Source organism: Aptenodytes patagonicus, chromosome 1 (assembly GCF_965638725.1).
Source record: "Aptenodytes patagonicus chromosome 1, bAptPat1.pri.cur, whole genome shotgun sequence".
Lineage (NCBI taxonomy): Eukaryota > Metazoa > Chordata > Aves > Sphenisciformes > Spheniscidae > Aptenodytes > Aptenodytes patagonicus.
In genome coordinates, this window is record NC_134949.1 from 89,351,381 (window position 1) to 89,375,242 (window position 23,862).

The 23,862-nt window shown below is 46.6% G+C and overlaps 1 protein-coding gene across 1 annotated transcript; it reads right to left on the minus strand.

Moving 5' to 3' along the window:
- Nucleotides 1–857: 857 nt before the first annotated feature.
- WDR3 (WD repeat domain 3) lies at nucleotides 858–23,781 on the minus strand. The gene is made up of 26 exons (XM_076348049.1): nucleotides 23,524–23,781; nucleotides 22,289–22,498; nucleotides 21,713–21,831; nucleotides 19,920–19,998; nucleotides 19,478–19,573; nucleotides 18,897–19,007; nucleotides 17,760–17,861; nucleotides 17,542–17,639; nucleotides 16,519–16,614; nucleotides 15,960–16,190; nucleotides 15,046–15,139; nucleotides 14,572–14,673; nucleotides 11,912–11,997; nucleotides 11,339–11,474; nucleotides 10,569–10,625; nucleotides 9,766–9,866; nucleotides 9,504–9,615; nucleotides 9,254–9,388; nucleotides 7,611–7,661; nucleotides 6,903–6,968; nucleotides 5,946–6,038; nucleotides 5,326–5,373; nucleotides 3,987–4,030; nucleotides 3,368–3,496; nucleotides 2,465–2,558; nucleotides 858–1,836 (listed from the first exon to the last, which is right to left on the minus strand). Exons 1-26 carry the CDS (start codon nucleotides 23,692–23,694, stop codon nucleotides 1,681–1,683), a joined length of 2,817 nt encoding a protein of 938 aa, XP_076204164.1. The 5' UTR covers nucleotides 23,695–23,781; the 3' UTR covers nucleotides 858–1,680.
- Between the last annotated feature and the right edge of the window lie 81 nt (nucleotides 23,782–23,862).

A 23,862-nucleotide genomic window follows, 5' to 3' on the forward strand; every position in this document is an offset into this window, starting at 1 on the left:
TCATGTGGACCTGTGGCCATGGCTTTTCTCCCAGGCCTCCCTGAGGATCATCAAACAGCAACTCATTACTTAGATTCCATAATATTTATCTCCCTGGCATTAAGGTAAACAGAGCACATCACACAGAGGCATAAGAGTCAGCCCTCCCTTTTTGGTATCTCTCTGCTCAAGTCATCACTGCTGAAGGTGCACTGTGGTGTCAGAGCCACCCCTCCATTTGTAACACTTTTCTTTATTCTCCCAGTGGGCCAGCCCATTTCAGCAGCAGCTAACGTGGATACAAGGTGTCAACTGAGGTTACCAACACAATTTGTCATCCTACAGTGCCTCCTCTCCCTCCCACTGCAGTAATCCCTCTTATGAGGGTCTCCTCTGGGAGGAGTAAAGGAATACAACAGAGCAAGATGGAATAGGACAGACTCTGAAGAAGCAAGCAAACCATCAGCCCCCTGACAAAGTTATTCACTAACAAAAGTTATTCTAAGAGGTGTGGTTATTACATCTGAGGTGCTGCCAAAAGACTGACGAACTGAACTGTTTGCCTTGTGCACAACTGCTAGTAATAGAGAACCTAAGTCAAAGACTGTAGACAGTAACAACAGGGATGCAATTAAAAATCCATATGAAGCTCAAGTTAGAAAGGGTACTCAAGGCTGGACTTCGAGTCAGACCTGTAAGTCCAACAGTCAACAAAGCATCCAGAAGCAGCCCCCACCACATCCACCAAACCTGTGATTACTGGTAAAAAAGACAGCATGTACTACAAACTAGTAACTTACCAACAGCAGCAGAGTTTTGCTCACTTTATCCTGCCCCACTGTGAAAATAAATCATTTTATCTGATACAGGACAAGAACAACGTTGCAACAATTCAGTGCAATTTCTGAAAACTGGAGCAAGTACAACGCAAACAACCCACGCTTCTCATGCTCAGTCTGCCAACTCTATGGAACAGCACAATCCTGGACGGCAGCCCTTTCATTTTCTCCCACAGATTTTATTCTCTAAAAAAAAAAAATCCTTTGAGAACTGACATACAGGGCAAGGCAGTTGAGGCTTTACTAGAGAAATATCAGGACAAAACTCCGTGAACAAAGTTGTCTCATAAAGCATATATAAATATGCCTTTAACAGAGTGCAGCCATGTTTTTCCCTGTCCCACTAAAAAGCAAGTGGCTGTAGACCAAGTTCTCACACTTTGGCAGAAGTCACGTAGCTTTGCCCAGAGGCTCTAAGCACTGCCACAAACCACCAGCAGGTGTCAAAACAGCGTAAAATGCTGCCAGCTGCCTTCCCTGGATAGGGCATGGTCCCATGAGCAGTCCATGTGCTGGATTCACTCTGTTTAGTTGAAACACTGCCAGAATGAGCTGACCTCTTCTGCAGGAGAAATCAACTCCATTTCTAACAGGCATTCTGCTGGAGGAAAAGCATGTACCTTTGACAGCCACCTCAGAAACAGTTCAAATGCATACGTTTGCAGCAGACTACAGAGAGTTCATCTCGGAGACAAGCATTCTGAGTTGGGGTTATATGCTGGGTTATACCACATGGGGAGGGGACAGACTTCGTCCCAGTCACCAGACATCATCACAGATGTTCAGCCACAAGAACACTTCCATGGCCAGCACTGAGGCTACATGACCCCATCCAGGTGCTCTGGGTCTTGGGCAGCAAATGCTAGAGCACTGCAAGAACCATCTTCTCTTTCTTCTTCCTCTTCCTCTTCTTCTCCTCAAAACGGTCAGTAGCATCAGCAAAAAATGTCACCTCATCCTTGGCCTCAATCTCCCTCTTCAGGTACTGGAGCCCTGCCATGTTGAATCCCAGCACATCCTGTAGAGACAGACCAGCACCACACTGTTGGGTACATCGCAAGCTTGTTAGGGGGCAGAGCGTCCTGCACTGGCCACCCTCTACTAAAAAATGATGAAAGGAAGACAATCCACACATTTAAATAAAGCAATATTAATTAAAAGTAAACTTCATCTGAGTAGGCGAACAATCAGTCCTGCACTCTGTTTCCCACAATTCTCACTTAAAAGCAGCTATAATCCACTGTATTTTGTGAAAGACAAGTTGCTGGCAGGGACCTGAAGCTGCCTCTGGGCAATGCACAGTCTGCATTATTTGAGAGACTAGTGGCCCACAGAAAAGCCCAAGAGAAATAGAGAGTTTATTTACCTCCTACATATTTAGAAACTAGCAAGCCAAATCCCAAATACATACATCAAAGAAAACCAAGAGTAAATGAGGGAGGGAGCACGAGCGCAGGATCACCACTGAGTAATCTCATATCAGGAAGAACATAAAGAAAAGGCAGCCTATTTGCATAGGAGGAAGGTGAAATGGGCCCAGGCCCCCAGCCAACTTTCCCACTGGACACCACAGACAACACATGCTCCCAGACATTGGTCCATCCTGTTATTCCAGATCCTGGAAAAGAGGAGGCTGCAACACTCACCCGGGCCTCGCTGACTCTGGAGATAGTGGTTTTCTTCAGATTTTCTATCACTGTCACCAACATGTGGTTGCCTGTGATCTGCCCAAAATGTATCCTGGAATAAAGCAGACAGCAATGTATTGCAGCATTGTTCTTAGAAACGTCAGACAGACCCTATCCTGAGCCTCTGTATGTTCTGGACATCGGATTTTTCTTGAATTAGGCCTCCCCAGACCAGCCTTATATACCAGACATGGGCAGATTTATCTGGAAAAGCTATTCTCTGAAGCTTCTCTTTAACATACAGTGCTTCAAGGGGAAGGTGTCTCTGGGGTACCCTCTAAGGGCATGGGCTCTACAATGACTATGCCAGTGAACAGTGCCATTTCAGCCTTGATGCAGGATCTTTCATACCGATGAGATTTGGGGGACCAGGACCAGCAACCCCATCTGGGCATGTCAACACTCTGCATCCGATCAGTCCATTCCTGCACACCATTCACTGCAGGCTGCAGTGATTCCTTGTCTCCTGCAGAGACCACATCTTTATTCCCAAGGATGCTTCCCAAGAGCTTCAGAGCCAGAGACATACAAGAAAGCCCAAGTTTTCCCCACACTCTTATGCTACGTGTGTTCACGGCAAGCAATGTCATCTTTGCAGCTCCAGGAAGGAGATGGGGTATATACCCCAGCTCTGTGCTGTCCCAAAGCACTGTCTCACAGCACAGAAGCAAGGAGTACCTCTCTGTTCACGTAACTGGTGCAAAGTGAGTTCATGACATGCACCAGCACGAGGGGCCCAGAGGAACCGGTAGGCCTACTACTGACCAGAGCCCTGTTAGGGCTTCCCCGGGTCCAGGTTCTGGACAGCAACAGCAGCTGAACTAAGACTAGCAGATCTGTCTGGGCACATGAAAGACTCACTTGAGCAGAAAGAGGAGAGCTCGGCACAGGAGTTCAACTTCCAAACCCAGGTGAATATATTCATTGAAGAGTCTGAGCAGGTCAGGGACATAGGAGAACGGCAGCACCAGGAGAGACTCTTCCAGCTCACTGAGGAGAAAGCAAAGGGAGAGAACCATTACTCTCAGTCACTGCACTGCTACAGATGAGCAGGAAACACTTCCGTATAGGAAGGCTCTGGTACAAAAGCTGTGCTAAGCATTCATCACCACTGGTCTGTGACTGCCCACAAAGCACAGTGCAGCTGCACAGACTAGAGCCCAGGCCAGCAGACATCTTCTGGCATAGGGCAGAAGGTAGCAGGCACACAGTCTTCCCTCCTCAGCATCCCCAAGCTGCTGCTCACATACATGTGCATACACATACGCAGGCTTCACCCAACATTTCCCACGAAAGGAACAATTTCCATTCCCCAATTCCATGCATGCTCCAAAAGAGGCTGCCAGGAACAGTAACTCCAGACTGCCCGGCACTGCCCATACCCAGCACAAGAGACTGTCCCAGGACCCTGCCAAACCTGGACCCAGAAATCCAATACTCAATCGCAAACCTGTTCAGCAATAAGGCTCTTGGGACTTACCTCGACTTGACCTTCTTGAAAACTTCCAGCACATACGCAGAAGGCTGTAACAGAGGAAAGACCAGCTCTGCGTATCAAGAAACATTCCAACGCAAACATGTGCCTTAAGGTCCATTTCGCCCAGCTAAAAACACGCAATCATGTCTTGTGAGATGGACAGATCAAGCTGAATACAACAAAGAGGAAACGCCTTCAGCTTCAATCAGCTACCAGTCCGGGACATCCTCCCTCCACAAAACATAAACCCAGCCTTCTCAGGATACTCTTAAGTGGTGAAGAATATTGTGAAAAGTCTAATTTATATTCAACCAGCTAAATAATCTCATATTCAGTTCAATGAATCTTCTGCAAACTGGATAAAAAATTTGGTGAAACAGCCAAATACATACAAAACCTTACACAAACTCATCTCCCAAAGACTTAATTCCTGCCACTCCTGTTTATCTGCTGAAAGTGTATGGCAGATGCAGAGCACAGCTGGGAAGTCTCTCCCAAGAAAGACAATAACAGACTGTCAATGCATAAAGTATTTTTGTTCATGGTCTGACATACTAAGTGCTCATCGTGGTCATTTCACCATGTAACAGGACATGTAATAACGTGCCACTGTGTTTTTACCCAGCAGCCTAGCGCTTGGGCATTCTTCCAGGACCTTGGAAACAGGTTCAAATCCCTTCCCTGTACAGTGATTCAATCAAACATCACCCACCTCCAAAGAAATTGCTAGCTGCTAAGCCATAGGATTTTATTCACCCCTGTTCAATCTATTCAACCTGCAATTAGATATGCCTATATTCACGAAGGGAGAGAATGGCTCTGGCTAAGTGCTTACTGATGTCACATGGTGGGGTGCACAGTGACAGGGGTTCTCAATTACCCATTCCAGTGGATGCTCAGGTATTTTGTGTTAGATGGCACAGCTCCTCTGGAATATACTATAGCATGGCAACTGCACCCTCCTGGCAGCAGGAAGATGTGCCCTTAGGCACAGAAAAGGTTGGAACTAGTTTTCCCATATCTTGGAGGATACCGTAAACCGCTGGCTCATGATAAGGTACATGATAAGGTCATGGGTACCATCAGGGTTATGCTTAACCCTGATGGAGTTAAACTTTTGTAACACACATGCAAGATATTAAAAACCAAACACACAAATAAACACAAAAAACCCAAACTGTGTTCACTTTGCACAAGCAAAAGTGCTCAATTTTCATTTCAAGTTGAACCAAGTAGTCCTCCTTCCCCACAGCAACCCAGTGTTTCGGCTCAGCCAGCAAATCAAACAGCCCCACTCCGGTTGAGAATGGCCCACAGCCTGTGGCCTGGGCATTCCACTTACTGTAATATTTCCATAGGCACGGAGGATGGGATTGACAGGAAAGGGAACCTGGAGACACAGAATGGGTTAGAATGATGCAGGTGTGTGTGTACAAATGCATATTCCCAGAGAAAACCTTAACCCACAGTAGAAGAGAGCTTTTATCAAGTGTCTTCCTGCAATTCCCACACCTCCACCCTCCCCAGAACATCACTGAAGGCCTCATTTGCAGCCACTAGACAATCTCATTCCCAGATGTACGTGACTAACTCAAACATGTATGAATTTTCTTCCACTTCGTAATTGTCACTTTTCCCACCTATATCACAGCCCCGTATTTATCAAGGAGTGTTGAGATGAAGGCAAAGGCTAGGCTTTGGGATGGCTTTGCAGCAGCATGCTCTCCCACAGACAAAACTTACATCCTACGGTGACTTTAAACGTAAAGATTGTTAGAAAGAACACACCACTAACCATGCCCCAGGGCACACTGCCATCTTGTTCTCCAAAAGATTTCAGCAAATCTTTGCTATGTCCAGCTGTCCTGATTTTATCTGCACGCTGAGCCTTTCCACCCAGATGACAGAGCTGGAAGGATACACCCACACACCTTGGGACTGGGACATTCCTCAGTCTTTTACCTCTTTTCCCGCAGCTTTGCATATGGCCTTGTGCTCCATTAGTTTTGCCATCTCTTCTCTGTACAGTTCAATAGCTTCCATGATCCGCTCAGCCTGTGCAGCACAAGAATGGCACGTCAGTGACACCAAACAAGCCAAAGCAAAGCTCAAGTTCAACTGGACAAACTGGAGGGGGAAGCAAGAGGGCTGACACGGAGCATCACAGGGCATCTCACTCAGAAAGGTAACCTCTACTCCAGACTGCACCACTACTCTGAGCACATCAGTCACGTCCTGAAGATGTCAAACACCATCCGCATTCCCCCCACTGCCCTGGGTGCTCTCTGCTGCAGCTTCAATTGTTGCCTTGACATTGAACTACACCCCAAGCAAGCAGTACCCCTTCAAGGCACAAGCCAAGGTCAGGCCATTTTGAGTATTCAGACTGAGGATTTCCTTTGTATTTACAAGAGCACCAGGCTGTTGAAATCTGCAGCCATGAAATTACCCACCCCCACACCGTCCTGGTACACTTCCCATCTCAGGTACTGCAATAGATTTCCACCTGCCACAGATGCCCACAGGACAGGGCAGCCCTTGGGGAAGAGGCCTGATGCCTAGAGAACATCCAGCTGCCTTGTGCTCCTTTGGGCTGCAAACCCCAAAGGGCAAGAGCAGCCCTGTCCCACACATGACAGGCAGAGAAATCTGCAGCCTGTGTATCTACAGGAACCTCACACCTTGTTCCCTGAGAGATCTCGGGAGGAGATAATTCCTGGTGGGTGACTCTCCAGGGTCAGACCCCTCCCTGTTGGCCATGGAGCAGGACAGACTGCTCTTGCAGGCAGAGGTAATTCTGCCTTTATGTGACAGCACAGGTTACTCCTCTTCAAACTGATGTTCCAACCCTGTGACAGCCCCCCTCCTTGAGAGATTGGTAAGGCACAAAGCAATGCTGGGGGACCCACACAATCTTACCGCTTTGATGGTTTCAATAGTCTTCTTTCCTGCCAGCCCTATCTCTCCTTGCGTCTCTCCAGCCACCTACAAAATACAGAGTTTGCAGCTTCCTCCTTCAGCAGCTGAGCAGCTGATACACACAGGTACCCCCCTGCATCCTATCATGCTCCATGCTAAGAAAAGCCATCAGCCCCACTCCCTAAACTGGTCATTTATCTGGGGAAATACAGGATTTCCCAAGTGCACAGCTCTTCCTCAGGAACAGAGGCACCATGCTAACACTGAGCTCTGGGAGGCAGGTAAACACAGCTCTTGTTCTACCAACAGAGACCAAGCAATCCGATCAGTGTCAAAACTATCGGCAACACAACCCAAGCATCTGAGCAAGAGGGATCAGGCTTCCCCACCCGTCCTGCACCCCATGGACCCAGAAGGAGCTGTCAGAAGGCAGCCCAGCCTTGGTACAGAGCTGGTGTGGACGTGAACTGGGGAGATAGGAGGGCCAACAGCACAGCAAGGTTTCAGCATCCACAGCTACTGTTTAGCAGTTTGGCCAGCTCCGCACACTCTCCTGAAGTTGTCTGTAGGAAGTACCAGTCAGCTGCATCATGGGGCAACCACAGCTTCAGCAGCACCTCCCTGAGACCTCTTCTATGCCTCTTACAGAAATAGTTATTCCAGACTCTGTACAGTCAGACTGACACACACTCAGATGGTGCAACTCACCACAGGCTGCTCTTCCTTCGCCACACTCTCTTCATATTCAGCTTCTCGTTGCTACAAGTGGATGAGAACACAACATATTAACACAGGTGAGCAGGCAGCAAGCAAAGGTACAAGTCCCTTCCAAACTGGCTGAGCAAGGGAGGCTGCAGCTTCATGCAGCCCATCGCAAAACCAGGACAAATCAGCAGAGATCAACAATGCCAGTGCAAAATGCCCACTTGTCCCTGGTCCCAACCCCATGGAGAACTCTGAAATCTCCCAGACAGAAAGAAATCAAGGTCTCTGCTCTGGATGCAGGAACAGCCCTTAGACAGCCCACCAAGCTGAGACAGAGACAACAGCAATTCAGCACCAGACCTTCCACCTGGCACACAGCACAGAAGAAACAAGCCTAGAAAAGTCCCAGGGTTGTCCTAGACTGCAAGAAGAAAGAGCCTCCTGTATGGCAGCTCACACATGAATAGGGCCCCATCAGGGTATAATTCACTACTGGTGTATTCATGCTCACCTCGTTACTCAAATTTCACCCAAAACACACTTTTCTGGCATGTGGAAAAGGAGCTGTCTCTGCCTCTCCTTTTACCACCATCATTCCTAGCACACCAACTACTGGACATCAAGATGCTGCCCATGGGTCACCTCATCTCTCTGCAAACAGGCTGGGACAAAAAAACCCATTTATTGCAGATTTCTCATCCACTCCTGCTTCTGCACATGTTTCTACACCCTTCCCCCACTGTCATTTGAGAACTGCTTTAAGAAAGGGAGACAAAGCCATGCTCCTCTGAGGGATATAGTGAAAAGACAAGAGTTACAAATTGTTCCAAGGGAATTTCCAATTGAATATGTGAAACAAATGTGTCCGCCAACCCCAAGGATGGTTCAGCACTTGGCACAGGTGCTCAGACAGCCTGGAAAGTCTCCTTCCTTGGAGACGTCCATGTATCAAGACAAGTCTCTGAGCAGTCTGATACAGCTTTAAGGTTATCCTGCAGTGAGCAAGGGCTTGGACTAGAGACCCCCCCAGAGTTTCGTTCCTATTGAAGTCCTTCTGTGAGTCTATGATTCCTCACAATACACGCTCAAATGGAGTAGAAGGGGCTTCTTCCAGCATTGCCAAGCTCTGGGGCCTGCAATTGAGATAGAACAGACCTCTCATTTTTGGAAAAGGGGAAAAAAAAGACAAACTGCATTTAACAGGAGCAGTGCTCTCCATCACTCCACAACAGCCACCTGCTGAACTGCCTCCAAAGCACACCTGAGTTGAAAGGAGCACAAGAGAATAAGAGAAAGTCAAAGACTGTAGCCAACAGACCTGTAGAAAACCACAGCTATAGAGGAAAGTCTGGGAAGCAAGAGAGAAGCAAAGCAGAGAGCAAGTTAGCCAGGCATTTGCAATGCAGTACAGACAGGCAAGCACCTGCAACATCTGCAGTGCTGTCTCCAGACAGCTCAGGGCAACAGTCCCATCATGCAAAAGATGCCAGTCAACCCTGGGCACCTCAACACCAGGCTGCGGTTAGTAATGAGCCAATCTGCCAAGTGTGGAACCAGACTCTTCCACAGTGAAAAATGAGGAATCTGCCTGCTCGGGAGAAAACAGGTCTGGAAGTTGTCTTTGGCATGAAGGATGCAACTCTCACCATCTCCCTCTCCTCTTCCAAAACAAGTGGCTCCCTCGTCCTTTCCCAGAGGCGCAAGGACTTGTCATGGGATGCTGACACCACGTAGTCTCCATTGGGACTGAGTGCCAAACACCACACCTCCTGGTGATGCCCCTGCATGGCAGACAGAAGAGGTAAGACATGAACATCACCCGGCTCCCAGCCCCTGAGGCAAGTGCTGCTCATGCAGGGATAATGCTTCCTTTCAACAGTCTCCAAAACTTCCTACCTCCAGTGTCTGGATGTGCTCAAATTTATCTGCATCCCACTGCTTAATCTTGCTGTCCTTCCCAGCTGTGAAGAAGAGATGGGATTTCGCCACAAACTGCAGATACATCACACTGGAAGAGAAAAAAGGCTCAAATTCACCCACTTGGATAACACTGCAGACCTCCCCCCACTCTATGCTGGACAAAAAGGTTATTGCTGGATCACCACCACTTGGAGATAAGATAGCCCACAGCCCAAAGATGCTGTAGGATTTGACTGACCTGTCATCATGGGCAAAGAGAGAGCGGTGACAGTCCCCAAAATCCAAGCCCCAAATCTTCACGTTCCTGTCAGCAGAGCCGGTCGCAATTAGAGTCCCATCCTACAGAGCCACAAAGAGAGAGGAGGGTGTGGGTAGCTGGCTGGCAGCCCCATGAGGAATTGCTGCTGAACCAGTGACTAAGCAGTGCTGAGTAGGCAGATACCTGGCTCCTGAAACATGCCCTCCTGATCCCTCCAACTCCTCTCACCAGGGTGGCCCATGCTTGTGGTACTGGCACAGCCCACTGACAGCACCCTGGCTCTTTTCTGAACCTCCAGAGGCATTTAAGACCTTAGCTATATCTTTACATTCTTGGCTTCCAATGAGCCTCACTCCAAAGACACCCCAGAGCAAGATGCAGCCCAAGAATGAACAGGCATGAAGAGGCTGCTCCACCTCAGCACCTGCTCTCTGCTCCTACTAACGAAGACTTCAGGCTCCTCTCACAAGTTAGTAACTTCAGCAGAGAGCAGGCCGTACCTCTTAAGATGAGTGTAGGGAACCACCACAGCATTTTAATTTCCACTTGCTCACAAAATGTCCTGGTCAGTTCTGTTATGACTGCTACTCCGTGACCCCTCCCAGTGAGCACAGGACTGCGGGATAAGGAGGGGCTTGCTGTGTCCCATCAAGAAACTGCGAACTCGGGAGCAAGGAGGTGACAAGAAAGCATTATCCTAGAGGCCTTGCTGCCAGCAGAGGTTCTCGCAGTCATCCGTATCACCACAGTCCCACCTAACGCACAGCCCTAATGATACTTACATAGGAGATGTCCATACACAGCACTGGCAGCTTGTGTCCATACAGAGAGAGGAAAAACTGAAGCAGAAGAAAGGTGTCTCAGTTAGACATGCTGGGTAGAGATGTGCGAAAATCTCAAGCTCCAGACTAGTTCTGCTCTGCCTCAGGAGGTCTGTCTTTCTAGCACTGCCCCACTGTCACTCTTGCCCTGAACACTGTTAGCAGCAGGGCCATGATGGTAGAACTGACACGAGGGTGGAAGTACCCAAGCAAGCTGAGCTAACGCTGGTGCTAATCACCACTGCCTATGGAGTTTCCCTCTGTTTCTCTTTGCCTATCTGTCAGTGCTGGTCTGTCTTGTGTCGTTCCCTAACATTCACATGCTAATACACAATTCACAAAACCACCACACACTGCTCACAAGGAAGATTCTCCTCCCCCAGGCTTTGCCTCTGCTATGACTTATTTAATACCATGTGTGACACATCCATCCCCACCCTTACAGTGCCTCATAGCTTTGGAGTACCACCATGCCCGCAGGGTTTAGAGTGAACCTTGCCACCTGCAGGTTCACAACACTTCCAGATGAAAAATGGATCTTCTCCCCAATGTGGGCCAGCCATGGTTCTGTCAGGTTTGCTAGCAAACAGGCACCTGAAGTGGGATGCATGGTCTCTCTGATTCTTACTTGTGTCCCACAATAAACAGACACTTTTCCTATGTATTCCTGATCTTTCAGGCTACAATTACATCACTCCCTGCACAGTCTCACAGCCCATTTGGTCATGCACCTTGAGCGTGTCAATGTAGAAAATCTTCACAGTGCAATCCAGTAAGGAGACAGCCAGCAGTTTCTGGTTGGGGCTGTACCGCACACAGAGAACATCTTCATCCAGCTGCAAAATGCGCACATGTTTCATGGAGAGCCTGGCAAGAAAAAGGAAAAAAACAATTGTTATCCCAAACAAACACGTTGGGAAGAGGTATGAATACAACTCCCACATTGCACCCTGGGAAAGCAAGTGAATTCTAACACGCAGCATCTCATTCCTCATTACGACTTGAGCAAGACAGGCACTGCAGGCTGATAAAACTTCGCTGCTAAATTTACTGCTTAATGATCTGGATGCCCATCCTGTGATTAGAAGCTAAACTCACACACAAGCAAGAGATGAGAATGTGGCAAGTGCCCTTCCCCAGATAAGCTCAGACCTTCACAAACCAGCACTGAGCTCACACTCTTCTCCATGTGTTCCACATACATGTCATGGGCACTTCTTACAGTGCACAGCAAAGGCCAAAGCATCCATCAACGACAATAAATACTGCAGCTGAATGTAGTCTAGAAAGGTTTATTTTCTCACCTTTTCTGAACACTGCTCTCATCCTTCACAAGCTCAAACTCCCAGAACTTGACGCACTTATCGGCACCTCCTGTCACAAAGCCACGCTGCAGGGGAAAACAAAAAAAATTATTGTGAAACCAGTTTTGCTATAGCCCAGAGAAATTCTACACAAGGAATTGTCAACACACAAGGAGGTTTTTGCAACATCCCACATTCCTACAGTATTAATGATTAAGTGGACACCTCCAGGAGCACTTGCTCTGGTTGGAGCATGCATTACCCTTTGGCTGTGCAACAACAACAATTTCAAAAGCTCTGTCAAGGAAATCTAAGGCAAAGACTCCAAATGTAAATCAAAACATGGGCTGAAACTTTGGGACTGAAAGCAGTCATCTCAGCTGTAGGTAATGATGTGCTTGTGTTTTATGGGCAAGTTGACACTCTCACTGTTACTGGATCACACACACCTTACCACCACCCCACAAGCACAGCCTTCTAAAGGAAGAACAGTTCAACGTTATCCCTTTTACATTAAGAACAAGGGTAAAATCTGTCCCACATGTTTTAATCTGTAGGGTGAATGAATCTCAGGCAGGTTATTACTTGCTATGGTTTTGATTCCACTAAAAACCACTCCAGCTTCTAGCGCAACATGACCACGTAAGAAAAATAAGAAAGGCATACACAACAAACAGAAGAAAGTGGAAATTGATAGAAACCAATATGAACCTGAACTGTGGTAATGGAAAAAAACTGATACAAGGAGTAAAAGACACAAACAGATTTCTGCAGCCAGGGTGGTTAGGTCAAACAGTGAGTGTGTGCATGTAAAATGGGAACATTAAAAAAAAAAAAAAAAAAAAAAATCTTTTCAGTAGTACTGACCCATTTCTAGAGGGAAGTATGAGAACTATTAAACAGCAATGCTCAGTAAACATGGGTTCAGTAAACATTTCTCATCTGTTGTGCTCAGGGAAAAAACACGTACCATAATCACATTACAAGACAGTGATGAAAAACTGCTCCAAAAACTCACAGGCTGTCAAAAAGCAGCTACCTATGTCAGACATTTATAAATCAATGGTTCAGATCCCCCGAATCCAAGATTTTTACAGAGCAGAATGAGGTACTCTGTAAACCGTCAATGTCCATTCTCAGCAACTTTGGAAATACTGGGGGAGATCCAGGAAGAAACTAATGTAACACCATAATTCAGAGTAAATAGGCAGGCCTGGTAACTGTGAGCATGGTCAACAGAAGTAACAGGTAATTGCAGTTTCCATCAAACAAAGAAAGTAAACTGAATATGGAGAAAAGAGCTTATGGAAAATTAATTTGATGGGGATTATCCTTTTCCTTAAGATTAAAGCTGTAGTTGCTAATAGTAACAGTGTTGCTCAAGCAAGGCATGCCTCTTGGTGTTGTGCTACATTTTCATTACAAAACTAGGATAATATAGTTCAATAGAGCACATACTCCATGGATTAAAGATGAGCTAAGAGGTTTCAAAGCTTAATTTTAATTGAGAAATACCCAATAACGTGACACTATGCTGCTTACATATTTTAAATTACATAAAATTTTACAGATTTTATGGATTACTAGAAAAATAACCAATTAAATATATCTATATAATGTCAGCTATTCAATCTATCTGAAAAAGAGTGCCCTAACAGAACCAAAACATTAATTTATACGTGAGGAAGCAGGGATCTAAGTCCCACATATATGCCTTCCGCAAAGAAGTACCCCAAAATGGGCTTTGAGGGACACTGGATTATTATCTGAATACACGTTCTCACTGCAGAGCTATCGCCAAAAGAGCTAACAGAACCAAAACATTAATTTATACGTGAGGAAGCAAGGATCTAAGTCCCACATATATGCCTTCCGCGAAGCAGTGCCCCAAAATGGGCTTTGAGGGACACTGGATTATTATCTGAATACACATTCTCACTGCAGAGCTATCGCCAAAAGAGCTAATTAAGTCCTTGGATGGATTCAAAAAGGCATTGGTGCATTTGGCACTGGTATAATTCCTATCACACAGTGCACCCAGATCCTGGGGCCACCAGCAAAAAAAGACTACAGTAACTTAAAAAGTACCACAAGAACAATTAAGAGCCTGGAAAACACATCCTGCAGGGACAGGAGAAGCTCAGCCTAGTGACCATCAGATAGATGGGGAGGCTGATTTGGTCACTCAAGAAGAGCGCAACACAAAGAAAAAGCATCACTATGTTAACGAGATCTTTAATCCAGCAGACAAGCAGCAAATTTAACAAGGAGACAACCAGCCCCTGCAGCAGGTTATGAGGGGCTGAAGCTCTCCACGGCTGGAACACATCCACAAGGTATGTATTGCTGCACACACAGACTCCACCAGGGAAGTCCGAGTGTTCTCAATCATTGCAGAAGCCAGATGAGGCGATGAGGATGGCCCCACTCAGCCCAAAGACTCATTGCCATCTGCCACCCAACTAGAGAGATTATTCATCAAGCTGTGCATGTATCCACAGTTAAAGTTCCTAGACGCTAACAGCTGCATCCTCTGCCTCCCAGGATAAGGGGTTCCCATGCTCCCATCAATAGTGCAAACACAGCACTATAGGAAGAAGCTACATGAAAAGACGTGCAACAGATGATGCTTAGAAGGGTTAGAACTTAGAAGGAGTTACCTGGTCTGGTGAAAGGGCAATGGACCACACCGCCCCGTCATGAGCATTAAGTGTCTCCATCAGACTCCCAGAAGCCAGGTCATACAGCTGCAGCTTCCCTGTCTGCAGAGAGACACATCACAGAGGACAAATCAGCCTCTCCACCTTCATGACACTCGATAGCTCCTAGCAGGAGAGCACCCCTGCCACCCATCTCCTGAACAGCCAGCTTCATTAGATGGCTGTTACATACAGACAGCCAAACTCTTATTCTCTGTCAGGGACTTCCCAAAGCTCTTCCCAGCTGTCCAGCTTAAGCCATAGGTTAAGAGTCTGGGAACAGAGCAGAACCTGACTGTCAGAGAGGTTTTTACACCTAAAACAGAGTGCTCCAGATCAGGAGACGCAATGCATTTTCTGTAAGGCTGCCTTAATGACATTTTCAGAACATTTCCTGACCTGGGAAATCTAGAGTGCAGAAGGGACACTATTTACCTTGGTGCCAACGATGACCTGCCGATCTCCTGGGACAAAGAGCGAGCAGAGTGCGTACTCACAGTCCATTGTCCGGATGCACTGCAAGGTCAATCTGTGGACAAAGGCAGAGCCCAAAACCTCTTAGCACACACAAAAACTGGCCCGCTAAGTGAGACATGCTCCAGAGTGGCCTCTGCCCACAGCTGTCTTTTCAGCTGGGGCCAGAAGATACACCACCACCATCCTATGCTATCCAGCATTACTGCTAAGAACATTTTCCATAAAAGCATGCAGTTACATAGCTGGCCATCGTGACTTATTGCTGTTATGAGCAAGGACAGAGCTCCTGTTCTCCAACAACAATTCCTGTCATTCAGGAGAGGGAGGAGGAGTATAAGATAGCACACTCAAAGGAAACAGAACTTGAAATCAGCACCAGTCAGGAAACACTGGGACAACACTCTAGATCAAAACAGCAGCCTACTCTGTCTAATACTAGATCCTTCGGATAAGATGCCAAGAAACCCACATGTTCCCTAAAAAACAGGCAATAGCTAGTTTAGGGTAACAGTACCTCTTATTAAAAAGGAAAAAAAGCCCAACAAAATACAGTCTATTCTGGACTGCTGTGTATGACCTTTGTGTTTAGAGATTTGTCTTTCCATACCTGCCACTAAACTTAGCCTCAGTGCTGCTTTACAGCATCAAACTCCATGAGTTAATTATGCAGTTTTAGCTCTATAGCTTCTCAGTTTCCCTAACAAGGAAAGCAGTCAAATAGTTTTCTATTTTCTTCCTTTACTTCATTCACTATTTTATATTTCTCCATCATCCCCTCTTCCTTATCACTGCCTATCTGAACACAGCATCCCTGAGTTCTAGGAGACTGACACACATAGGGCAGAGGGAACTGACACAACTGGACTGTGTACCTGTTCCAAATCTTTACAGACTCTGCAGCTGCTGAGAGAATGGCAATATTGTCAGAGCTAAAAGCCAACGTCCTGACATCACTCCGGTGGCCTCCAATGGTTATCCTGGATGCACGAACAGCCTGTGGGACTTGCGCTGACAAGTTCAGGTTGTACGACTCAATGATGTTGTTCTGGAGCAGCAGTACGATCTTCAGCTCTCCTTTTGGAGAGAGAATCAAGTCAAATGACCTGTTTGAGTAGACAAAATCAGAGCTGTAAACAGGGGCATAAGACAAAATATAGGAAGGATCAAATATCAACAACTGAGAAAGAGGAATATAGACAGAGGCATGCCACAAGCAAGTGCACACTAAGCCACAGAGGTGTGCACAAAGGAGACCACTTGTGGAAGAGGTGTGAATGGACTGGAGATCGTGGTAGGCCTCTCCCCAGCTCCAAGCTGAACAGATGTCAAGGGGGAAACTTCTTCCATCTCTCCCTATATTGAGCTGTGCAGAGCTCTCCCTGGGTAGCTGCATAACCACAGGTCAGCCTTTACAACAGGCTTTCCACTCACTTGATTTTAGAAGAAGCTCTGACGTTAGCGACCCGCTGAATCTCATCCTGCAGGCTCAGCTCCACACTCCTTTCAGGCTCCTCTTCAGAGTTCTGTCTAGAAATGTCAGATAATGGAGGAGAGTCAAATAACCCAGCACAGACAAAACAAACTAACACAGAGACAGAGAATAACATAAGGAAACCACTTACAGCCTGCTGAAAACAACCGCCCTCTTATCCAGCAGTGCTAACGACATTTAAGAACAGGGTGAGACAGTGAAGTTCATGCTGGTATGCAGACTACTAAAGAGACAAACTGGCTTAAAAAAGGCAACCTCCTCCGGAGCCAAAGCACTTGAACAAGGCATGTTAGAAAGATGGGTACAAAACAGACAACAGAAAGCTGTGTTTGAGTGGGAAATCAGCTTCTGCTCATCTCCTACCACTCACCAAAAGTCATCAGCCGTTGCCAAAATGCATCTCCAGATTTACGTGCCCTGTGCATCAGTTTCTACCCTGGAGCCAGACCTCTCCCTAAGGGCTGTTGTCAGGCACCTGTTAAGTGCCAGGATACCCAGAGAGACACTTAACACAAAGTAAACATTAATAAAGCTCTCACCTGTATCTCTGCCTGCTGTAAAACAGGAGATGAGGTTATCAGAGTCGCTCTGACTTCTCAGATGAAACTCTCATTCCTGTCTGTCCTATCAAGGACTTTATTTGATGCACCAAGCAGTGTAAATATGAATGTCAGGTAGAAGTGAGCAGCTCTGAAAAACCCATTTTATATCCATTCCTTTGCACACATTAGCTTTTTTTGCAGGGGGAAAACTCAGAAAGAAAGGTTATTTCCTTAGTCTCTGGGAGCAGTGCTGCTCCAACAAGCACCAAGGATGCACGGGAACAGTGACCCCAAAATACAACAGCTAGCACAGACAGAATGACCAGCAGCTTGGAGTTCAACCATTGGGTCATGCTGCTGAAGGGCTTTTCTAACAGTTCTCTGGACACAGCACCCAAATACTTCCAAAAGACTGCTTACTTGGCTTTTTTCTTTGCTTTCTTCATTTTCTTTTCCAATTTCTTTTGGACTTCCTCTTCAGAAAGGACAGAGAAAACTTCCAGAACAGCGTCTGTTCCCTAGAGACAGAACAAACAACGTCAAAGGTACCCAAAGCCCTGGCTGGCCCTTACAGAAATTACCCGAGGTCTCTAACAGCCTCCTCTACAGCTTGATAGCAGAGCCCCCCCATTACTTACATGGCAGGCCAAAATCTTGCCCGTTCGGTCTGTGGCAAGAGTAACTATTCTGTCTCTCCCTTCCCGCATGATGGATCCAACTTTGCTGCACTTTACGAGGCGCTATAGGGAAAGGAGAACAACTTTGGTCTGAAAGGTCAAGTGATCTTGTCAAGTAAACTCAGAAACCTACTGGCAAGGGAAGTCAAGAGGAGAAGAGGGGAAAATGAACCTACAGGGTCCTAGTAGAACAGCTAGCAAGGATGATCTCGGGACAAAACAAGCATTTGTGTGAGCTACAGGCTTATCTCGTTATGTTTTGTTGCATTTTAGCTGAAAATAATCACTGACAGTCTCAGTGGAAGAATAACTTTATTGGCAAACCATACTCATTTGAGAGTCAGAGATGAATTTTTATGCTACAAAGGCAGCAGAGGTCAGTTCCTCTGTCAGAAGAGGCAGAGAAGGTGAGAACAGAGACTCTTAAAAACAGGTGGTTGAAGGGAGAGAAATCCTCTGGAGAGGAAGTTGGAAAAGTATTTAACAAGGTCAGGCATCTACCATAACTACAAGCAGTCTGAAATCTGAGGAGGACCCCAGAAAGTTCCACCGGAAAGACAGATTCAGTAAAGTCTCCACCAGCAGCACAAGTGGGAACGGCTTTCCGCAATTGAATCTCACACCGTATTTCGTTATGGTTACTCTGACGTCTCAGCTTCTGCTACTGACCTGCAAAGCTGGGCATCAGCACTGCACCCAGCAGCTGCCAACCAGCTAGTAACTATTTTATTCCTGTGTTGTTCAATGAAAGAGCTCCGTTAGCACTGTCAAACTTTAAACACTTGCTAGTTCCCCCAAACAGAAGGCAAAGAAAAAGCTTTCAGTGAACAACAACACATGCATGTGTTTTGGTACACATACTTCTGCTGATGTTCTGCAGGTAAATGGGGCAGTAACTGCTGCTGAGGAAGATGTTGTGAAGCAAGACAAGAATTACCACATTTTCCCTACCAGGCTAAATATGACACTCAGGGTATAAACCCAGTACAGAGGAGCAATGTGTGAGTGACTCTCAAACTCCTGCTGGCTCTGCAAGCAGCACCATGCAAATAGGGTTAAATACACCATCCCACAGACAGCATGGAAAACTGAGCTTACTTCCTCGGGATGCTCATCCAGCTCCAGGGTCTCATCCTCTTCAGCGTTTTCTTCTGCTCCAGGTGAAGATCCTTTGCTTTTCTTGGATTCTGGCTCATCAGGGTCTTTTACCTGCTCATGGACAAAAAAACCCTAAGGAATACCTTAAACCACAAGAGCTACGGTGTTTTGGTTCCTGTCTCACTTACACTTCATTTCCCTGGAGGAACAAGTGGTTAGTATACACTGCAATAAAGGAGTGGCCTACAGCATGCCTGTAGGCACCAAACACTCCATGTCCTCCCCTGCTTATCATCCACCCACAAGACTCTCTTCTCTAGCCATAAGCCAGAAGGCAGGAAGATCTGACACACTCTGGAAACCTTGCTCTGGAAGTGCTCGCAGCTTCACTTGCACGCTCAAAACACAGAAAACAGCAGTGTCTATCTCAAGAGCAGCTTCTGGACCCCTCAGACAGCAAAGACATTGCTTTGGCTCTGTTTCCCAGAACGTCAATCAGATTTAACATGTTCCAGACCCATCGTAGCCCAAAGGCAAGCAACTGGACAAGACTGTGAGGGGTTACAGAGGGAATATCTTACCTCCTGGATATAAGTGATATCCCAGACCCTCAGCTCACTGTCAGCACTCCCAGTGATCAGACGCTTCTCTTCGGATATCAAAGCCATCCCCCAAACCTGTCCAGAGGCACAATGTGAGGAATTGGCTTATGGCTCCTTTAACTATCGTAACAACAGCAGAGCATCTTTAATTGATTTATTTAAACGGCAACCAAGAAAAGACTGGATCTAGCCGGGACCTCCTCCGGGGACATCTGCATTGGAATTGTCACCCACTGCACGTTGATGACAGCCCCTGGAAAGTTTGGAAGTTTCTCATTTGCTCATCTCTAAAGCCTAATGACAAGCAAAATATATCACAGTGCCAGTTTAGAGCTCCTGAGAGCAGGGAAAGCACCAAGTGAGCCATGACATGTAATCCAAAGTCCCTCCACCCCAACAGCTCCCCACACATCCTCTTTACCTCAGTACGGTGTCCAACCAGAGTTTTGAAGCAGTGCTGGGTGTCCAGATCCCACCATTTCACCAATGTGTCTTTGCCACTGGAACAAAGAAGAAAAACTCGAGACATGAGGAAAGACTGCCAGAGCTCATGTGCTTGGAAAAGTGGTAGAAATACAAAAAAATCTAAAACAAGGCACAACATATCACAGAGCAGCTGCTCAGACATTGAATTTTGCAAGCTATGCAAGGACAAAGTATAGCAATACAAAGCTGCTGCAAAAAGGTATCTAGCAAGTCATTGAAAACTGCTTCCTCCTCTGGATTCAGCTGCAAGCCCGTGTCACACAACTTCCTTTCTCGCTTATTTAGGGTAAGAACAGTACGTGCAAAGTGCTGATCAATTCTAAAGCTGCCTCTAAAATCCCTCTCCACATTCTCAACCTCTGCCGTGCCTGTGCATTGACCAGGCTACAAGAAAAGCAGATGCCTTCATTTTGAGCAGTGATTTGCAGCTGCTCCTCCTAACGGAGAATTACAGCTGTTTCATCCTTCTAAGCCCCCGTAGAATTAGACCTCCTTGAAAACACATTTCTGGCTATATTATGCTACCCCAATGCTACAAGAGCACCCAAGAAAAGTAATTTGAACATTTATACAGATTCTTTCAGTACAACCGACAACAATTAATACTTTTTTATTTTTGGTAACTTTGTTAGAGCCTATTTTCCTCAATAAGTTTCAACTAAATCAAAATATAAAACTTGTTGTTCCATTACTAAGCTCCCTCAGGACAAAAAAAATTCTGATTACAAATTATATTTATTGTTAATCCATCTCTTTTGTTACATAGGATCCAAAGGTACTTGTAAATTGGACATATGAAAATATCACAAAAAATTCTGTACACAAAGGACTGCAGTTAGCTGCTTGGGCAAAAAAAAAAATCTAAAGAAGCAAAACTTTGCATCTGCAGAAAAACAGGATAACATCTCTACTCTGTTAATAACAAAAAAAGAAAAAAAGAGGAATTCTTTATCTCAGTTTAGCTACTAAGAGAATTAAGAAGCATTTCTAAAGTTGACTTGCAAAGACTTGAAATTGCATTAAGAAACAGGCATCATCTACCAAACCAACAAAAAACTACTTTTTCCATTGAAACAACAAAAAAAGCACAAGAAACTTGTTGTAATTTTACACTGAACTGATTGCATGCACTTTTCTATTAAGCTATTAGATGACATATTAATAAATAAAAAATTATTGACAGGTATTTGAGTAAGAGTATCTTCTGTCAACTGTTTATTATTAAAGGGATACAGTCAACTAGCAGCTCATGTTGAATAACTAAAAAACAACTCAAAAAACATCTATCATCTTTTAATTAATGCCTATAATTACAACCTACTAGGAAGCAATTTTTCTGTCACATTGCTGTGTGAATTACACATACAGAAGTTTAGTCTGCTTAATTCTTCAAGATAAACAGCAAAAATGGTTACATACATAACGAACATATTATCACTGTTCCTTGTTACAATAATTCTAAGTTGCTATATTTACCAGCAAGTTAAACCCTTTTCCAAACACTATTTTTCAGGATAGCCACTTCAGTTCCACTTAACACATTTGGATTGAGGCACTGGACTTTTGAAATATGCGGACATGACAAAAATCATATTCTAAGATGCTGGTGGGCCCAAGATATCATGAGTCAAGAAGGAAAATACAAATGGCTGTAGCACCTAGGATGTCTAAATTGCAAGTAAACCATGGCTGCTTTCCTGATCGACCACTACACTTAGCCTAGCTCACCTGGTGACCAACAGGTTCTTCTCCTTCAAGAAAAGGACTTGAGTGACAGCATCCTTGTGTCCTCTCAGCCGGTACAGACCACTCTCATTGATGACATCCCACACGATGACATCTGTATCCTGGAACAGACAGAGTGTCTCCAAGGGACTGGCATCTGTCTCTGCAAAATGTCTACCTCTGCTATGAGATGGAAAAGGTTAGCTGAGAGCAAGCTTTCTCACTCTGAATTTGAACGTTAGGGACGATTAATGCAAGTGACATTCCTTCCCCTGAGGTGCATTCAGACCGACAGATGCACCTCTGCCCTGCCTTTTGCTATTCCCGACCTCACAAGCTTCTTCACCTTTAACAGCTCTTCTAGTACCCCACTCCTGCCCTGCAGACCCCACTGCTCTCCCAGCCCTGGGCTCCCCAGCTCCATCGCTGTCTTGCAGCCCTAACTCCTCTCATTGCCATCCTCTGGCTATAGGCAGAGGCCACATAACCCACTTAAAATACCAAACATTTCAGTGCAGGTCAACCTTCTCCACAGACCATCTCTATGAAAGGGCTGTTCTCCAGATGTGCAACCCTCACCTTTGAGCCAGATACCAGCCGGCCACCCAGATGGTCATACTGCAGGGCTGTAACTGCAGCCTTGTGTCCGTTGAAAGTGATATTCGCTTCTCCACTTAGGAGGCTGAAGACACGGATTGATCCATCTTCATACCCAACAGCCAAGTGCAACCCATCTGGAGAGGGGCAGAGGCAACTGACCTCCTGCTTGAGACCCTTAAGGATAAGAACCTGCAATTTTTAGGAGACAAAACACATAAAATGTTGATAAATGGCATGTCAGAGCCAGATACTTAGCAGAAAGAATATACTCTGCTCTTCTACTGAGCTTCCAGCTGAACACTTCTGCCACTTTAGAAGTTCATTTTCCAGCTTCCTGCACCGAATAGTGTCATTAGCCCCATTTTACAAGGCAGACAGCAGCTAGGAGGGAAGTAATTTCTCATAATCAAACAGGAAACTGGTACAAAATGAGGCCTAGAACTCAGAAGCCCAAATTTCTGCCCCTGCACTTAAAAGTGCCAGAGAGCAAGGAACATTGTTTGAGAGTAATGCCTGAACGCTTCTTCCTGACCCATCCTCTCTTGCTTGGCCTGTCTCAGGACAGAGCTGCTTTTCCACAGACTGCACAAGAACTTGAGAACGATGAAAACATCTCTAAAACAACATGCCAGCAGTCACCGCTCTAGGGGCTGTAAAGCAAATCCTGAATTCAGTTTGTAGTGGACAGTAGTACTTACAATGATGTCAGAATCTGACAGGAGGAAACATGTAGCAAAATCCTTAAAAGTTACAGCTCACAAACCCATTACAGGATACAACTTTCACATGGGAAGCCCAGTTCCACAGCCGAAACAAAAACTCCACGACACCCGTTTCATCCCACAACTTTCACACAGCGCTGCTGCTGGTGGCCAGGTAAAAAGGGAACAGCTTTCCAGTCACTGGGGCAGCAATTACTCTTCCCCAGCTGAGGTACCGAAGACAAATCTCAAAGGATCGACGGCGAGATTCAGCCAGGGCACAGCCAGCGCTGCAGACTCGCACCACGAGCAAACCTCAGGGTGTGCTCAGACTACAGAAAAGGGGGGAAGCTGTGGAGGTGACACTTCCCTTAAAATGTAGCCCACTAACACAAGCAGCTTTTGCTTCAGATGGTCCAAAAGAGCCGCACGCTGCATCCCCCCCGCTCCTCATCGCCCCCCCCCCCCCCCCGCGCTCCGCCACCGCCGCCCCAGGGAGGGCCCCGCTCTCACCTTCTCTCCTTTCCGCGTGTCCCACACGAAGACGTGCTCGCAGGCCGGCACGGCCACGCAGCGGCCCCGCTCGCCGCGCAGCGCCACAAAGGCCGCGTTGCCCCTGGCGCTGGCCACCAGCCCGAAGAGGGCGGCCGGCCCGTACCGCAGGTACTGCCGGGTGAGGCCCATGGCGGCGCCGAGGGGAGAGCTGGGCTGCGGGGGGAAGGCGCTGAGGAAACCCCGTCTCGCCCCGCCCGGCCGTTGCAACCGGCCGCCACGCGTGCCGAGCGCCCGCCCCCCTCACCCGCCGAGGCCGGAAGCCCTCGCCGGAAGTGAGGCGGCGAAGCCGGCGGCCGG

Bases quoted from the DNA above. Each gene is read 5' to 3' on its own strand.
- WDR3 (XM_076348049.1), bottom strand. From the start codon at position 23,694: ATGGGCCTCACCCGGCAGTACCTGCGGTACGGGCCGGCCGCCCTCTTC. The intron at 7,662-9,253 runs GTGAGAGTTGCA...ATCCACTTGTAG, and splicing joins TGGAAGAGGAGAGGGAGATG to CAACGAGAAGCTGAATATGA. The intron at 6,039-6,902 runs GTAAGATTGTGT...TGTGCTGCACAG, and splicing joins CTATTGAAACCATCAAAGCG to GCTGAGCGGATCATGGAAGC.